The following is an 18,480-nucleotide window of genomic DNA, read 5'->3' as shown; positions in this document are numbered from 1 at the left end:
GAGTCACTAGTTCCATTTTGCTGATGAAAAAATTGAGGCATAGAAAAGAAAAAAAATGCTTAGAAGCTGGGGTGAAAAAAATGAAGTTTCCTGATGATTCAGTTTGACATCCTTCTCTACCCACCTCCATCCAGCACCGCCTCCCACCCAGCTGCCTCCTGCACTTGACTTCCAGGGGCCAGGGTGTTCAGACAGGAGTAGACCAGCTGAGTCTTTCTGTCAATCAGCTCTTCTTGGTGGAGGTGCGGAAGGGGGATGATGAAGGGAGGAGGATGATGAGGAGAAGGAGCGGGGGTGGGGCCGGGCAGCTCCCTGATGCCGATGGGTGCACAGCAAATAATGAAATGTAAATTTTCAATGGAGTACAGAACTGAATCTTAATGAAAGGTATTATTAAATTCAGCAAAACACAAGGAAATTTGAACTGAGCAGAACTGATTAGCCCATAAAAAGGAATAGATTGCAGCTTGCATTATTTGCTGTCTAGACAAATCACTTAGATACATATGCACCGGTTCTAATTACTGCCATAAAAATCTAGCATTCTGTAGCCCAAAATGGTATTGTTCAACAAATACAAAAAATTTTTTAATAAAAAAATGCAGCTCAAACAACTACTTCCCATAATGCCTAAATAAACTGTTTTTCCCTCCTCTTTATTTAAATGAGAAAACCGCAAGGTAAAATTGCTGCTTCTTCTATGTCTAATAGAAGATTTTGTGCTCTACGTCCCTTCCCCCATGGCATCATGAAATGTACAATTCTCATAGAAGGTCTATGCTGGACTGAATACATCACAGCAAGAAGCTTTCCATTTTTAGCCAAAAAGTCCAGACTTTTTTTTTTCTGGTTTAACCCTTCAGGAAATTCTAAATGGATCCAGGCCGCTGGCTCAAGTTTCCATGCAACAATGACCTTCAGTGAGAAGGCAGCATGTTGATTTTTCTCTTTTTTTTTCCTAATCCATGGGATCCCAGCCTCACCTTTCCAAACAGGGTCTATATGGTCAGAGGACAAAGGGCCTGTTTCCAGAGCTTTGAGAAGAGGAAGGCAGAGGGGGCACTTAGCAAGTGTGAGGGAAGGAGAATGTACTAGTCAGCTTGGGCCGTGTAACAAAGCACCACAGACTTCAGGCTTCAACAACAGACATTTATTGTCCAAGATCAAGGTGCCGGCAGGTTTCATTTCTTTGAGGCTTCTCTCTTTGGCTTGCAGATGGCCACCTTCTCACTGTGCCCTCACGTGGTGAAGACAGAGAGCAAGGTCTCTCTATCTTCTTCTTCTTCTAAGGTCACTAATCTTGTTGGATTGGGGCGCCAACTTTATGGCTTCATTTAACCTTCATTATCTCATTAAAGGCCCCGTCTCCAAATAGCATCACATTGGGGGTTAGGGTGTTCACGTATGAATTTGGAGGGGGTGGTACAAAAACATTCAGTCCATAACAGAGGCAGTAGTACAGGCTTGGGGAGAGCACTGGGCAAGGAGTCAGCCAACCTGATCTGCAGGTTCCGTTTGCTCTGGCCTGGGAGGACAAGTGGAGTTTGTGGGATTCCAGGTGTGGGGCACTCTGGGCCTGGGCATGTCAGTAGACCAGACTGTGGACTTGCCAGGGTTTGATGAGGAGGTGGGGTGTGCAGCATGCAGGGGTGAAGGGAAAATGCTTGTGTCCTGACCGTGGAAGGAAGACCATCCTATGACCCCCAATAATCTTTCCGGCCATGGCCCAGCCCTGCTCAGTTCCCATCAGTCTGTCCACAGGTCTGGGGCATGCCCAGGTGACCATGTCTTTCTCACCGCCGTGCCCCAGACACTGCTGAAGCCTGGCTCTGAGGGACAGCTGAGCAAATTAAGGCTCATCAGAGACCGTGAAGGTCCTGTGGTTTCGAAGTTGTGTGGGTTCTGTCTGGGCATAATGAAGCGTTTTCTCATTCTTTCCCTCCACGTGCCTGCCTAGCACCTGAATGTCCAGGCCCTATGCTGGGCACAGTCACAGAGAAGAATAATCCAGATTGTACTGGGGTTGGAGTTGGGGGCAGACAAACCAGTGGTGCATGAACTGATCCTGTGCTGTAGGACAGCTGAGGGCTCTGTGAGCACACAGGGAATGGGCCCTGATCCCTTGGTGAAAGGAGGGCTGGGGAAGGGTGCAGTCCCTGGAGACCTCCTGGAAGTGGTGACACTGAGGACTGAGCTTTGAAAGGGTGGAAAGAATGACCCCAGGGACGAGTGGGGGCAGCACTGCAGTAGAGGGCACAGTTAGCGTGGAGCATGCAGAGACCAGTGCAGTGCGGGGCCTGGAACCCTGGTGGGGACTTTCCTGCCTCTGTCTGTGCTACTGCCTTGTCTGCCTGGGAGGCCTGGCCCTGCTCCTCACTGCCCACGCCCACCTGACCTGGCTCAGCTTCCCCAGACTCCATCTGCCCAACGTGGCAGCCACTGACCACAGGGGATTTTCACCACAATTTGGCTTATCCATGCAATGGATATGATCAGCCATAAAAAGGGATGAAGTACTGACACATGCCACGCACTGATGAACGTTAAAAACATTAAGTGGCCAGGTGTGGTGGCTCACGCCTGTAAGCCCAGTGCTTTGGGAGGCTGAGATGGGTGGATCACCTGAGGTCAGGAGTTTGAGACCAGCCTGGCCAACATCATGAAACCCCATCTCTACTAAAAATACAAAAATTAGCTGGATGTGGTAGCGTGTACCTGTAATCCCAGCTACTAGGGAGGCTGAGGCAGGAGAATCGCTTGAACCAGGAGGCGGAGGTTGCAGTGACCCAAGATCGTGCCACTGCACTCCAGCCTGGGCAACAGAGTGAGACTCTGTCTCAAAAACAACAACAACAAACAAACAAACAAACAAACAAAACCATTGTAAGTTGTAAGTGAAAGATACCAGTCACAAAAAGTCATATGTTATAGAATTTCATTTATATGATATTCCTAGGATAGGCACATTCATAGACAAAAAGTATTCTAGCGGGTGTCTAAGGCAGGGGGAGGTTGGGGGTCATGGCTAAAAGGTGTGGCATTCATTCTGGGGGTAATGAAATGTTCTAAGATGAACTGATGCTGATAGCTGCACAACTCTGAATATACTAAAAGCCACTGGAGTATCAATTGTACGGAATGTGAAGTGCATCTCAATAAAGCTGTTAAAAATCAAATATAATTGAAATAAAAATTCAGCTACTCGGGTGCACTAGGCCCATGCCAAACACTCAGCAGCCATGTGCAGCTGCAGCTACTCTACTGGATAGTGTGGGTAAGGAGCCCTTCAGTCATTCTGAGAGCTCCACTGGACAGGCTGGACCTCCCTGGACAGCCAGGCCTCCCAGATGTCCCCTTAGTCCCTGGCCTAGCAGTCATCTCTCACAATTGGCACTGCTTCATGGTCTCCACACAAATCCGCAAGCTCTGCAGATATAGCACCTTCGTCCATCTCATCTCTGCCCAGAACAGAGCCTGGAATGCAGTAAGAACCACCCCTGCCGGCTCAAAAGATGGGTGCATGGACCTTCTCTGTGAGCTTTCCCCTAGGCCCCACGCTGAATCAGGGCCTCCCTTCTCCGGGGTAGCCCTTGCAATTGGCTCATACATCTCCTAGCAGCTGGTCCCCACCTGCTCCCCACCTATCCCAGCACCTGGTCGCCACCTGTCCCAGCACCTGGTCCCCGCTTGTCTCAGCACTTGGCCCCCACCTCTCCTAGCACTTGGCCCCCACCTGTCCCAGCATCTGGTTCCTGTCTGTCCTAGCACTTGCTCCCCACCTGTTCCAGCACCAAGTCCCCACCTGTTCTAGCACTGAGTCCCCACTGCATTCTGTAGCCCCGTCACGGTGTACTGTGGCAGTCTCCTTATTCCACAGATGAAAAATTGGAAGCTTAAAGAAGTTACAACTTGCCGACCTGGCGTGGTGGTTCATGCCTGTAATCCCAGCACTTTTGGAGGCCGAGGTGGGCGGATCACGAGGTCAGGAGATGAGACTATCCTGGCCAACGTGGTGCAACCTCATCTCTACTAAAAATACAAAAGTTAGCCAGGCATGATGGCACGTGCCTGTAATCCCAGCTACTCAGGAGGCTGAGGCAGGTGAATTGCTTGAACCCAGGAGGCGGGGATTGCAGTGAGCCGAGGTCACACCACTGCACTCCAGCCTGGACGACAGAATGAGACTCCATCTCAAAAAAAAAAAAAAATAAAAAGTTACAGCTTGCCTAAGGCCATATGTATTAGTGTCTTAAGACTGTCATAACAAAATACCACAAACTGGGGTGGTTTAAAACAACAGAAATTTTTGCTCTTACAGTTCTGGGGACCAGAGTCCAAAATCCAGGTGTTGTCAGGGTTGATTCCCTCTTGGGGACTCAGAGGACTCCATGCATCTCTCCCATCTTCTGGTGGCTGCAGGCAGTCCCTGCTGTACCATGGCTTGTGGCAGCATCACTCCAACCTCTGCCTGTGTTGCCGTGTGGCGTTCCCCCTGTGTATCTGTGTCTCTTCTTACAAGGACACCTGTGATTGGATTTAGGGCCCACCCTATTCCAGGGTGATCACATCTTCACTTACATCTGCAAAGACCCAATTTCCAAATCAGGTCACATTCACAGTGGCCGGGGTTAAGGCTTGAGCATGTCTTTTGAGAGGACACAGTTGAACCCACAGCCTCATACCACCAGTAAGTGTCAGAGCTTGGCAAGGCCTCCACCCATAGCCTCTCTGTTCACTGTGCTATTCAACAAATGACAACGTGTGAATATGTAAGTCCACATCACCCATTTAACAGCCCAGGAAACTGAGGGGGCACATGAATGCCAGCCTTCTGCTCCCCCATCTAAGGATACAGGGCTGATCCTCACAGAGCAGGATTTGTGTCTCTGCCTCTTCTCTTCCCTCCCCTGGCTTCTGGCTGCAGGCTGGTCTCACACCTCCAGCCTTGACCTGCTCTTTACAGCTGTTTCTTTCTCTTGCCCCTGTTGTCAGTGGGCACTTGCTCTCCTGTGGGCTGTGTGCGGACATTCTCTCTGCTGGGCTTTGCATCTGCTGCCCCTCCCCTCCCACTGCTGCACCAGACCAGCTTTCTTCCCACTGGGCCTGGGATTTGCTGAATGGACTTGGAGTCAGAGTCAGCCTCTGGCTGCTATGACCGGATTCAAGCCGTATTTATTTTTCCATGTCTGATATTCTCTGTTATTTTCTAATACTCAATACGTTCATTTCACAGCCAGCTACTGAGCCACGACCTAAAGTATGAAGTGCTGACTTGTGGTCCAGACGCCTCCAGGGCCGCTGAGACCCTCTGGGGTCTGTTCCAGCTGACTCCACCAGCCTCGGGCCTGCCAGCCTCACCTCCAAACCATGTGGCCCTTTCAGCTGAGCAGGCAAGTGGCACTCAGATCTCCAGGCTCAGCTCACGCACTGGCTTTTCCGGGGGCCTGAGTCTCCAGCTTGTCATCACATCTTTCTAGATTCTAGATTTGTCCGCGTGCCATCCTCTCATCCTGGGGTCAATAGTGTATTAACTATGATTTCTTACTTTCTGCATTCCTGATGACTGGCAACGTGGCCTCACAGACTGGGGAGAGACTTCCCCTCCCAGTGGGCGACATCCTTAGAGATTGTGAAATGCTGGAGCATATCTTTCACATGCAAACCCACCAATTCCAGGCCCAGATCCCCAACTTCCCCCTCATCAAACTCTCACACACCAAGGCAGTATTTCCCTGCCCTAAATCATCCCAGGCCAGGGACGGGGCAACTAGAGACCACCTCTGTAGTTCAAAGCCCACCAGAATTATCCCAAGGAGCCAATCCTGGATTCTTTCCTCTGTTCTGCCCGAACTTTCCCCCCAGGAAACCCCAATAGGGGACCTGGCCTCGTTTTCCCCTCGCTCCTGCTTCTGCCTGGTCACACCTGGAATTTTCTCTGGCGTGTCCCCTTCTCTCAAGACATGTTAGTAATGCGTTCTTTCAATGGCATCGATCTCCCTAAATCCCAGCGGTATAATTTTAATGCACCAGCCTCTCCTGGGCCTGCCGAGGTATCTGCAAACTCCTGGGTTCCACAGCACCTTGTATTTTATGACGATACAAAGGAGTAGCTGTTGGGGCTCTATCTGCTGAGGGAGCTTCATCAGACACCCCATGCAAACCTGAGTGGGTGAAGGCTGTGCTTCTAGGCAAATGCAGCCCCTCCCTCTTCCAACCAGATGGCCGCCCCTCAGCGCCCCCTGTGGAGAAATTCAGGAAGCACCACTCTTGTATAATACATATACCCCTCTTGTTAAGGTCATTACCCCAAATTGTTAATTATTATTTACAAAAACTATATTATCTAGTAGAATATGAACCCTGTCCCCACACCTAGGGTGGTGTGTGTATGTGTGTGAGTGTGTGTGTGCATTTGCACGCATGTGCCATAAGAGCTTGATAAATATTTGAATAACTGAGTGAATGAATGGGTATTTAGAAGCCCATTAAGCTCAGACTAAGATGCAATTTGAAGTTAACCCTGCAGGTACTCGGACAGCTGATAAGGGGAGTAGCATGCATAAGGATTGGAAGAGGAAGCTAGGTTATGTGTAGGAGGTGGTGTGTAGCACTGTACTGGGGAGAAGAATAGGCCTCAGAACCCAGCAGGATGATGGTTAAATCCCAGCTCCACAGACTGTTCTCGGCAGGTTACCTGACATCTTGTTTCCTTAGGGGGTTGCTGGGAGATTAGATGACAAAAATGCAAAGCACTCAGAGACTGCACTCTGATGCACATGGAGAATAAGTGGCAACTCTTATTATTACTCAACATTTCTGAGCCTCGATTTCCTACTCTGTAGTAGCACATCATTGTCTGATGCTAAATGGAAATGAAGTAAAATTTGTAAAAAGGAGTTTCACTAAATAATACTTCATGTGATGTATTCTAATATATTCTGTTTTATGCTAACTCATTAAAGAAAAAAGAATACTGTCAGTGACCCAGTAGATTGATTTCATAATCCATTAACGGACATGTCTTTAAGTTTTAAAAAACCCAGCCTACAGAATACATTTTTAAATGGACTTTATATTTTAGAGCACAATTCAACAGAAAGTACAGAGAATTCCCACATGCCCCCTGTCTCCACAGCTCTCCCCTGCGCATCAACATCTCACCCAGGGTGGGACACTTGTCATGGTGGACCACCCCACATGGACATGTCATCATCGCCCAGCACCGAGTTTGCATTAACATTCGCTCTTGGTGGTGAACATTCTATGGATTTTGACCATTGTATAACGACACATATCCGCCATTATGGTACGTTTCATTGCCCTAAAAATCCTCTGCTCTGCCTATTCATCCTTCCCTCCAGAATATTTTTAACACGATCTCGAGGCCATAGATGATGCTCAGTAATTTGCAGTATTGATGACAGTGGTGAACCGGAGGAGAGAGACACTGTTAGGAAGCTGCTGTAGTGGCTCAGGTGAGTGAGGTCAGAAGGACAGCTGTGGCTGCAAAGGCTGGAAGAGAGGAGGGTGTGGGACACTGTGCAGGAAGAGACAGGCCTTGGTCAAGGAGTGAGGAACGGGGAAGCAGGAGCCACTGGACCCTAGGGCTCTGGAAGCTAGTGGCCTTGGTGTGGGACTGCAGAGAGCTAGGAGGTGCCAGACGGCAGGGACTTCAAGGCAGAATTGAAATCTGCTGAACAGCAGGCGTCAGTCAGCTGGGACAGCCAGCAAGCTCCGGATCAGGAGGCGGTCAAGCTGAGTTCTGCTCTCATTCCGCCGCGTGACCTTGGGCAAGTCCCTTCCCTTCTACAGGAGGCTGGACTAGATGTCCTCCTTGTATAGCGTTGCGGGGAAGGTTAGACAGTGCCACCAACACAGCAGGGCGTTGCTGGGTGGGGGGGGTGGGGCAGGAAACGCTTCAAAGATCAGGCAGGATTTTCCTCCCACCAGAAAAAGCCAGCGCGGGTCTAAGGCCGGAGGAGGGACCCGGACATCGGAGTCGCCTTCTAAGGGGCTGCCTGGAGCACGTTTTCCTGCCCAGCAACAGGCGGCAGCATTCTCTCCCCACCCATCCTCTCCAAACAGCAGTGAGAGAGAACGCCTGCCGCTTCAAGCCAGGTCGCAGTCCCTCGGTGACCCGCTGCGCCCGGGGAGGGGCCGGCGGTGCGCGGTGGCAGCCGCGGGCACGGCAGCTGTGCCCGTCTGCCCAAGGGTTAATCCGTCCCCTGCAGCTGCCGCGCGTGCCTTGCAGAATTTCACCAGAAGAGGGTACAGTTTGAAAAGCTCCTGACGTCAGGCTGGAATTCCTATTGTGTTTAGAAAAGGCTCGGGCAAAGCCAGCCCAAGTTAGCTCTCTGCACACCTCGAGCACCTCGCGGACGGCGTGGGTCCGCCAGCTCCGGGACCTGCCGCCGCTGCCTGCGCGCCCCGGGGCGGAGCACGGTGCCAGCCGCCCACGAGGAGACCCCGCTCCTGCAGGAAGCCGAGCTGAAGCGGCGGAGCGCGCCGCCAGCCAGCCGGGGTGAGTGCCCCGGGCGAGGCCGGCGGCCGCCAAAGCCCCCGCGGGCGCGCCCGGGCGCCCGGATGCCAGCCCCGAGCCCCGCCGCAGGGTGCATGCCTCCCCCGCGGCGCGCCCCCGCTGGCTGCTGCCCGCTGTGACCGCCCTTCCCCGCAGGCGGGCGCCGGCCGGGCTCTCCCCGAGATCAGCGCACGGGTGGCACCCGCCGGACCCCCGGCGGCAGCGGCGGCGGCGGCTGCAGGGGGCGCGGGGCCGAGGCTGAGAGGGCGCGCGCGGGGAGGATGGACGGGTCCGGGGAGCGCAGCCTCCCGGAGCCGGGCAGCCAGAGCTCCGCTGCCAGCGACGACATAGAGATAGTCGTCAACGTGGGGGGCGTGCGGCAGGTGCTGTACGGGGACCTCCTCAGTCAGTACCCTGAGACTCGGCTGGCGGAGCTCATCAACTGCTTGGCTGGGGGCTACGACACCATCTTCTCCCTGTGCGACGACTACGACCCCGGCAAGCGCGAGTTCTACTTTGACAGGGACCCGGACGCCTTCAAGTGTGTTATCGAGGTGTACTATTTCGGGGAGGTCCACATGAAGAAGGGCATCTGCCCCATCTGCTTCAAGAACGAGATGGACTTCTGGAAGGTGGACCTCAAGTTCCTGGACGACTGTTGCAAGAGCCACCTGAGCGAGAAGCGCGAGGAGCTAGAGGAGATCGCGCGCCGCGTGCAGCTCATCCTGGACGACCTGGGCGTGGACGCGGCCGAGGGCCGCTGGCGCCGCTGCCAGAAGTGCGTCTGGAAGTTCCTGGAGAAGCCCGAGTCTTCGTGCCCGGCGCGGGTGGTGGCCGTGCTCTCCTTCCTGCTCATCCTTGTCTCGTCCGTGGTCATGTGCATGGGCACCATCCCCGAGCTGCAGGTGCTGGACGCCGAGGGCAACCGCGTGGAGCACCCGACGCTGGAGAACGTGGAGACGGCGTGCATTGGCTGGTTCACCCTGGAGTACCTGCTGCGCCTCTTCTCGTCACCCAACAAGCTGCACTTCGCGCTGTCCTTCATGAACATTGTGGACGTGCTGGCCATCCTCCCCTTCTACGTGAGCCTCACGCTCACGCACCTGGGTGCCCGCATGATGGAGCTGACCAACGTGCAGCAGGCGGTGCAGGCGCTGCGGATCATGCGCATCGCACGCATCTTCAAGCTGGCCCGCCACTCCTCGGGCCTGCAGACCCTCACCTATGCCCTCAAGCGCAGCTTCAAGGAACTGGGGCTGCTGCTCATGTACCTGGCAGTGGGTATCTTTGTCTTCTCTGCCCTGGGCTACACCATGGAGCAGAGCCACCCAGAGACCCTGTTTAAGAGCATCCCCCAGTCCTTCTGGTGGGCCATCATCACCATGACAACCGTCGGCTACGGCGACATCTACCCCAAGACCACGCTAGGCAAGCTCAACGCGGCCATCAGCTTCTTGTGTGGTGTCATCGCCATCGCCCTGCCCATCCACCCCATCATCAACAACTTTGTCAGGTACTACAACAAGCAGCGCGTCCTGGAGACGGCGGCCAAGCACGAGCTGGAGCTGATGGAACTCAACTCCAGCAGCGGGGGCGAGGGCAAGACCGGGGGCTCCCGCAGTGACCTGGACAACCTCCCTCCAGAGCCTGCGGGGAAGGAGGCGCCCAGCTGCAGCAGCCGGCTGAAGCTGTCCCACAGTGATACCTTCATCCCCCTCCTGACCGAGGAGAAGCACCACAGGACCCGGCTCCAGAGTTGCAAGTGACAGGAGGGCCCCTCAGGCAGAGATGGACCAGGCGGTGGACAGATGGATAGATGTGGCAGGCATGTCATCGACAGCACAGAAGGGCTGTCCTGTGTCCCCCCAACCCTCCCCTGGACAGACTCTGAAGGCCCTCCCGGCACCTCTGCCAAGGCTGGGTAAGACTCCTCTGTGTTGCCTGCTGTCCCGGAGCCGGGGAGGGAGGGGTGTGCAGGAGCCGCAGGGCCGTGTGGGACGAGTGGAGGCCGCGGCCTGGCTGGCACGAGAGCCCACGCCCACTTCTGTATCTCCCTCAATAAAGCCTCCTGCTCTGTGCACCCTCCGTGTTGTAGGTTCTGTCACAGGCTGGCTGTCACCCCCAAGAGTAGCTCAGGCACACTTCAGTGCCAGGCCAGGAGGTAGGTGTGCAGCCCGGGTGGTGGGGGAGCTATTTTTAGTTGAGAACTAATTAAAGAAGGTTCGGTGCCAAGGAGCCTTGCCACATTCCAGGAGGCTCTGTGCAGGCCGTGCTTCCCTGCCGCTTCCTTCTGGGGTAAAGCTTGCTCCCCCTGCAGGCCCAGGATGGGGAAGAGTTCACAGTGCACGCGCAGCAGCCTGCAGCATTTAGTTATCACTTGCACGGGGCCCTTTTCACAACCTCTTTCTATTCCTTCCATTGACCCTACTAGCTAGGTATCTCCATTTTACAGATGAGGAAACTGAGGCCCAAGGTCACGCAGAGAAGGGAACAATCCCAGGTCTGATGATCCCAAAGCCCATGTGTTCTCTCTGACACCAGGTGGTCTTGGGACAGAGGCATCTGCCTGGGCTCATGACGAGACAGTCTTTGAACCAGGAGAGGGGCTGATCTTCCTTGGTGTGGGGGTGCCTGTCCTCCAGCCCATCTTTCTAGCCCTGATACCTTTGAGATAGCTGCTGAATGGATAAACCTGAGTGTGGAACCCCCGACCCGTGTCCTAGTATCTCACTGCATCTCGTCTGAGAGCCCTGAGGGAACAAATCAGACAGATCTGGGTTCAAAGCCCAGGCGGTGAAGAGGAACTCTGAGATGCCTTTGAACTTAGACATTTTTCTCTAAGGCCTCTCCTCCACCACTCCCTTACCAACTTTGTGACCGTAGGCCTGCTGATTCATCTCTCTGACCCTCATTCTGATCATCTGCTAAATGGAGATGTAATATTTAATAAGTACTGCAGAGAATCGTGGCTTTTAGCATGGCACTTGGCACTTAGTAAGTGCTCAATAAATAGTAGCTGTTTCTATTACTCTGTGCTGGGAGGGAGGTGGGTTGCACAGTCGCCCACTCTGACCTCCACTGATCTGGGCTGGGCTTGTAGATGGGGGGAGGTTGGGGGCAGGGCATTTTCACACTGTCCCTAGTCAAAGGCTAAGAGTTGGCCCCAGCAGGCCCCTTCCTCTGGGTTTCCATCTTCCCTGAAACCCAGAGCTCTGTCCTTCCTTCTCCTGCTAAGGCAGCTGGTGCAGTGGGAGGAGCCCTGCAGTGGGGGAAGCGCGTGGGACTAGATGGGGGAGAGGGAGGTGGTGGTCCCCAGTCTGCCACCATCTCGGGCCAATTTTTCCCCTCCTCTGGGCGTAGGTTTCCCTATATGTATAATAAGATTTCTCGAGGCCCCGTCTAGATCCGACCTTCCAGGATTCGGAAGCGTTAGGCTGTGGATGCTCTGTGGTGGGGATTCTGGAGGGTGGGAGGCTGCCATGCTGTAGGGGGCTTGCAGTGGGAGGTCTTGGGAGAGAGGTAGGGTCTGTGGGGTGCAGGGCTCAGCCGCAGAGCTACGAGTGATGAGAGAGCGTCACGTAGAGAGGGGCCTGGCCAGGGGGTGCAAGGCCAGGTGGGGCAGGAGTGTCAGCCCCGGCCTGAAAGGGGCTGTCCTGTGTCCCCCAGCCCTCTCCCGAACACAGGCGCTCCCAGGCAAGACTCTTGTGTGGCTTTGAGTCAGTGCCGTGCACCCCTCCCTTACACGTTTCTCCAGGAAAATGCTGGGTCTGGGCCAAAAGGCAGAGGAGTCAGGAGGCAGGGGCTGGGGCAGCGGGGACCCAGTGCAAGGAGGAGAGGGGCTGCACGCCCTCCAGCTGGGAAAGAGGGGAGGAGGGTTGTGGAGGGCATAGCCAGTGGGTTTGCTGGATGTGTGGGTTGCCTCTTTTTGTCCCCCCTTTTCCCCAGAGCCTGTGCTGGCCTGAGGGCTTCACAGAAGCGGGAGAAGCTCAGGGAGGGCGGGAGAGGCCAGGATGACCCTGGCTCTGGAGGCCGCCTTCTCTGCACTCACCTGGGGCACCAGGGCAGGGAGGCGGTGAGTGAAGAGCAGATTTACGGCTACAAAGCCATGCATTGGAAGAGAAGGGGATCCAGTCCCAGAGGCGGTGGGTGTTTTGTCTGAGACCTTCATAAGTTAGGATTAGACAGGATCCTGACCTCAGAGGAGCTCCGAGTGTAACAAATAGTTTCTCTACAGTGACATGTCGTGTCATGCAGGAGCGACCTGGGGACTTTGGGATCTAGGAGGAGGAGCAGTCCTCCTTCCCTGGGTAATCTCTCTGGGGCACGGGTTCTGGAAGTCTGCTGTGCATTACAACCACGTCGGGAGCTTTAAAAAATCCCCCTGTCTAGCTGTTTAGGCTGCACCCCATACCTATTAAATTAGAATCTCTGGGGGTGACACCCAGGCAGGATTTTTTTTTTTTTTTTTTTTTTTTTGAGACATGGTCTCACTCTCTCACCCAGGCTAGAGTGCAGTGGTGTGATCACAGTTTTTAAAGTTTAAAGTGCACCTGAGCTTTCCAGAGACCTTGTTAAAATGTAGTCTTTGAGTCTGTAGGTCTGGGTGGGTCCCTGGAATCTGCATTTCCAACAAGCTCTCAGATGAGGCTGAGGCTACTGGGCATGGACCCCACTTTGAACAGCAAGAGGGCAGAGGGGGTGCTGGCAAACTCTGGCTGTGGCCAATCTGATCTGCTGCCTGTTTTGGTACAGTCCCTGAATTAAGAATTGTTTCTATGTATTTACATGGCTGAAAAAATTCAAAGGAAGAATAACATTTTGTGACACGTGACAAGTACATAAAATTGAAATTTCAGTGTCCACAAAACAAGTGTGGACTATTTATTTTCCATCCCCTATAGAAAATGATGTCTAAGTTAGGCCTTGAAGAATGAGTAGGAGCCCTCCCGGAAGAGGGAGTAGAAAGAACGTCCCACGTACCATGAACAGTGTGGGTGCCGAGACACAGGAGTGTGGAACCCGCTTCAGAGGGAGTGAGGCCCACTCTTAAACCACAGGGCAGGTGCAGGAATCATGGTAAAAATATCTTCCTTTCTCATTGCATCCCAGGGCTCACAGCTCCCTGCTTTGTTTCCCACAGAGACCCCCGATTCCAGGTTCCCTGCAGCCAGCTCTCTGCTGTCCTGGCTTGTGCTTAAAGGCCACTGGCTTCTCTTCCTCCTTTCTTGACCTCCCATCCACAGTCTTGTAAAGTCTCCCCGTCCTGGGGCAGTTGCCTCACATACTCTTCCCTGGTTTGGGTGACTCTCACAAGCTTCTTGTACCTGCTAATAATGACTATCAAGTGAGAGGCAGATGTGTTTCTTGGAGTTGCAGAACATGCAAGTTAAGAGAAAAGCAGGGCATCATCGGATGCAAGCCCCTGTTGTACAGACAGGGACATGGTGGCTCTGAGTGTGTACGGCTGAGCGAGGCCTGCATGCCACAGCCTGGTGAGGGGTCCACCCCATTCTGATTCTCATAAAATTGGGAGCACTCCGTGCATGCCATTTCAAAAATAGAGAAGTGTGAGTGCAAGACTGTGTGTGTGTGTGTGTGTGTGTAAAAACAAATCAATTCCTGACTTTTAATGAAATGGCATGCGGTAGACACTTTCATAAACAATCTCATTTTAGCCCCAAAATAACTTCATGCAGTGAGCTAGTAATCTGCAGTTTTACAGATGGGGAGACTGAGGCCCAGAGGGCAGAAGCAACAGGCTGATGGCCTTGCTGCTCGTTGGTGGCAGAGCTAGTAGCCGAGCCCAGAGCCTCCAGCTGACATTTATCTGGAGACGGATTGTGCACCTCTCCCCGCTGCCATCAGAACTCGGCGCCCAACAGGCCCCACTTAAGGTCTGGCCTGAGTTTCCTAATAAGTCGAAGGATGCCACCATCTGATCTCTTTAGGGTGCCATCATCTGGTCTCTCTAGGATGCCATCATCTGATGTCTCTAGGGTGCCATCATCTGCCTCTCTAGGGTGCCATCATCTGATCTCTTTAGGGTGCCATCTTCTGATCTCTTTAGGGTGCCATCATCTGATCTCTCTAGGATGCCATCATCTGATGTCTCTAGGGTGCCATCATCTGCTCTCTCTAGGGTGCCATCATCTGATCTCTCTAGGGTGCCATCATCTGATGTCTCTAGGATGCCATCATCTGATCTCTCTAGGGTGCCATCATCTGATGTCTCTAGGATGCCATCATCTGATCTCTCTAGGGTGCCATCATCTGATGTCTCTAGGGTGCCATCATCTGGTCTCTCTAGGGTGCCATCATCTGCTCTCTCTAGGGTGCCATCATCTGGTCTCTCTAGGGTGCCATCATCTGATGTCTCTAGGGTGCCATCATCTGGTCTCTCTAGGGTGCCATCATCTGGTCTCTCTAGGGTGCCATCATCTGATCTCTCTAGGATGCCATCATCTGATCTCTGTAGGGTGCCATCATCTGATGTCTCTAGGATGCCATCATCTGATCTCTGTAGGATGCCATCATCTGCTTTCTCTAGGATGCCATCATCTGATGTCTCTAGGGTGCCATCATCTGATCTCTCTAGGGTGCCATCATCTGGTCTCTCTAGGATGCCATCATCTGATCTCTCTAGGGTGCCATCATCTGATCTCTCTGGAAGGCTTCACTTCATGAACTATCCTTTGGTTTTGGCGTGGTATTTTTTTAAGGAAAGAAAAAGAAGGCAAACTCATTTCCTTGGACTAGATGCTTGGGCCATGAGGAGTTCAGGGTCCATCTTGGCAATTGTAGGAGGGTCTGGAACCTAGAGCCCCCCATCTGGGGTCTGGAGGGACCCCATAAGACGAGAGAAACTGGAAAAAATATCTGTGAAAATGGCAAGACCTAGAACTACTTCTCACACGTTCCCTGATGAAGCCTGGTGGGCGGCACGTAAGACACTAGCAATTGCCCCAGGGTTACAGGAAGGGGGTTCATTGACCTCATGGGGAGATACTGGCAGGAGGATGGGCCAGTGTGAGGAACACTTGAGAGGCAGCGGCCCCGGTCTCCCCTCGTCCTGTGAAGGGCTGCCTGCTCCTCTCACAGCCCCCAGGCCCAGCCTTCTTACCCCCAAGGGAGGATAATTAAATATCTCCAAGCATCCTGTCATCTCCCAGGAAGAAGAGAGCTGGGGGCATTTCCAGGGGCCTCCCACCTGTCTGCCTATGCGGAGACAGCTCTGTGCTCCTCCGGAGAGCACATTCCCAGCTGACTTGAAAGGGGATTTCACCCATCCCTCAATCAAAGGTGGAAGTTCCCCCTAAATGCTTTTCTCACTTGGAGCAGCCCAAAATATAGCTATAGAGAGGATGTCAGTTTCCAAAAGGAAAAAAACAAAACAAGGATTGGGAGGCTCTGTGCTTAGTCATTTTCGTTTTTGAGGCTATTGCTATCAGCCAGCCGGGCTCGGCGCCAGGGCCGCCGTAATCATGATTTTATTCTACACTCCCGACAACTGGCCAGAAACGTTGATTGTTCCAGCTTCAGGTGACACCTGTGAGGTCCTGTGAGTCGCGGGAAATTGCCTGTGGTCACACGGCTAAAGAGAGGTCAGTGCAGGTCAGAGAGGGACTCCAGCTTGGGCCCAAGGGACTGCACAGCCCCCCGCCTCCCTCTCTGCTTGCCAAGAGGGCCCCGTGCCTGCGGCCCTGCAGGGCTAGTGTCCTTCCCCAAGGAGCGAGGATGGAGCCCATCACTGCCAACCCTTCACTCCAGCTTAGCCTCTAGGCCACTTCCCTGGCACAAAGGTAGATTGCAGGTGAAGGAAAGACCAGCCCTGCTGGGGCACCTGCTGGCAGCCACAAATCTTCTCCCCAAACACAAAACATGATGCCTGTTGTCAAGGGATTGGTTAGGAAGACGGGCCTGTGCTTGCAACAGTGGCAGCCCAGACCCGGGAGAGGTGCAAATATTAATGTATCTAGGCCAGGCTTCTGCTGGTGTGTCTGTTAGCGAAGTCGTCACTAGAAGCCAAGAGCTTTGTTTGTTGTAGTCCCATTGCTGGATTCAGCAGAATGGGTCTGATCTGACCTTGGAGCACCCGCCCCAGGGGAGGCCCCATGGAGGCTCTCGGGCAGCCAGGTTGCAGGTAGACTGGAGCCGTAGAGAAGCATCCGCGGCTTGCTCCCACACCTTGCTCCTGAGTGGGTGGGAAGTGCGAGCCAGATTCCTCCCTCTCCTCCGCTTCAGCCTCCCTGGCCACACAGCCAAGTGCAGGCTGCTGAGCCTGCTGGAAAGGCCCTCCACAGCTCTAAAGACCTCTCCAGCGTCATCTTCCATGCTGCTACCCTCAGCCCTCCCTAGCACCGAACGCTCCCTGCTGTGCACAGGTGTTTCCTGTTGTCCCTGTCGCACTTCTCCCAGTCCTCCACCTGTCAGAACGCTGCCCCCGCACTCCCCTCCTCAGAGGTGACACTGCCCCCACACAGCATATGGAGGGGCCTGGCTCTATGGGGCAGAATCTGGGCTGTGGAGATCCTATGGTCAACCCACCTCACTCCACACAAGGAAAGCATCTCAGGAGGTCATGTGACCATTGGGAGTCACATGCGGGAACCAGGCTCCTGATCCTGTCTCTACACTCACTTTCCCGCTCTGTTCCTACTCCATCAACCCTTACCCATGACTGCCCACAGGTGCAGGCCCAACCAAGTCAGAGGTGAGGACTGAGAAATGAGACGGAGAGACAGCCCCAGGAACAGCTTCCCATCACCCATGCGTGGTGTGGCAGGCATCAGAACAGAGCCAGGGCTCGCCAGCCCCAAGTGCTTTGCACATAGTCGCCTGTTCATGTCAAACCTTTGTGGAAGCCTCTTGGCCTTTTAAAGACCTGAAGTTCACAGCCAGACTGAGGGATCCTCTGCTTCTCATGAGGCTGGGAGCACACCATACACGCGCAAGACCTTAGTGCATGCGTGTGTGCGTGTGTATGTGTGCGTGTGTGTGTGCGTGTGTGTGTACATGTGTGCGTGTGTGTGTACGTGTGTGTGTGTGAACAGATTCTTTCTTGCCCTCTGAGTGAAAGGAGGAGGACTACTGCATGCTGCCTCCCTTTGTAGCTGATCACCTTCCCCAAAAACCTGCTTCACAGCCAGCAAGGCAGGGGCCATAGGCCGCTGCACTTCTGGTCCCTGGAAATACCAGCCATGTTCTGGTCCTGGGACCAGATGGGCATGGAACATGGGGGAGAGGAGGCCTCAGATATCCTCAAGAGCTGGCTGCTCAGAGCACAGGCAGAGGCGGCAGAGGGACGGGCCGAGAGCTGGCCTCTCTCAGTAACCGACTCTGTGTCCAGCTTCTGAAAATTTCCCAGAAACCTGAGGCTCGAGCGCCTTAAGTGGCTTGTCCAGGCTCTCCACTGCCCCACGGCACAGTGGCTGGGCCAGAGTGTGCACCCCAACCCGGGGGACATGTGCCTCCCTGTTGTGCCTCATGACACCTTGGGGCTGGCCCTTGTGGGACAGTGACCTGAGCTGTGGTGTGAGTCCCAGTGTGACAGGTTTGTGTTCAGGTCACAGGTGTACCTTCTGGCAGCCGGGGCAGTGCCTGGCACATAGTTGGTACATAACGAATGTTTATGGGATGGACCCACTCTGTGCACGGTGCTGTGTCCTGGGGTGGCCACACCCAGAACTTCTCGTCCTCAAGTTCTGCATGTGGCTGTCTTGTCTGTTGATGATGAGGTCCATGTCTCACCTCCATGCCCTGTACCTAGCCCAGTGGCTGCCAGCACAGAGAAGCACCCTCTCTAAATGCTCACATTGAATACTTGAGCCCCTAATGGCATCCTTCGTGAGGAAGCTCAGACTTCTCGGTCAGAAAATTCCAATAATGAACATCTGCCTAGCTGGGATGCACCTCGGCAGAGCTCTGCCTTTGGTCCTGGGCCCCTGCCCGGTCCGGTGAGGGAA

General features: G+C 53.8%; 1 protein-coding gene across 1 annotated transcript; it reads left to right on the top strand.

The window, feature by feature from the left end:
* The first annotated feature begins 8,754 nt into the window (after window positions 1-8,754).
* On the top strand, window positions 8,755-10,598 carry KCNF1 (potassium voltage-gated channel modifier subfamily F member 1). The gene has a single exon (XM_055253689.2). It carries the CDS (start codon window positions 8,800-8,802, stop codon window positions 10,282-10,284), a length of 1,485 nt encoding a protein of 494 aa, XP_055109664.1. The 5' UTR covers window positions 8,755-8,799; the 3' UTR covers window positions 10,285-10,598.
* Window positions 10,599-18,480: the final 7,882 nt, after the last annotated feature.

The sequence above is a fragment of the Symphalangus syndactylus genome, chromosome 18 (assembly GCF_028878055.3).
Source record: "Symphalangus syndactylus isolate Jambi chromosome 18, NHGRI_mSymSyn1-v2.1_pri, whole genome shotgun sequence".
NCBI classification, from domain to species: domain Eukaryota; kingdom Metazoa; phylum Chordata; class Mammalia; order Primates; family Hylobatidae; genus Symphalangus; species Symphalangus syndactylus.
Note: the sequence above shows the minus strand (reverse complement) of the source record. Positions and strands in the feature narration are given on the sequence as shown.

Coding starts and splice junctions, on each gene's coding strand:
- KCNF1 (XM_055253689.2), top strand. CDS start 8,800: ATGGACGGGTCCGGGGAGCGCAGCCTCCCGGAGCCGGGCAGCCAGAGC.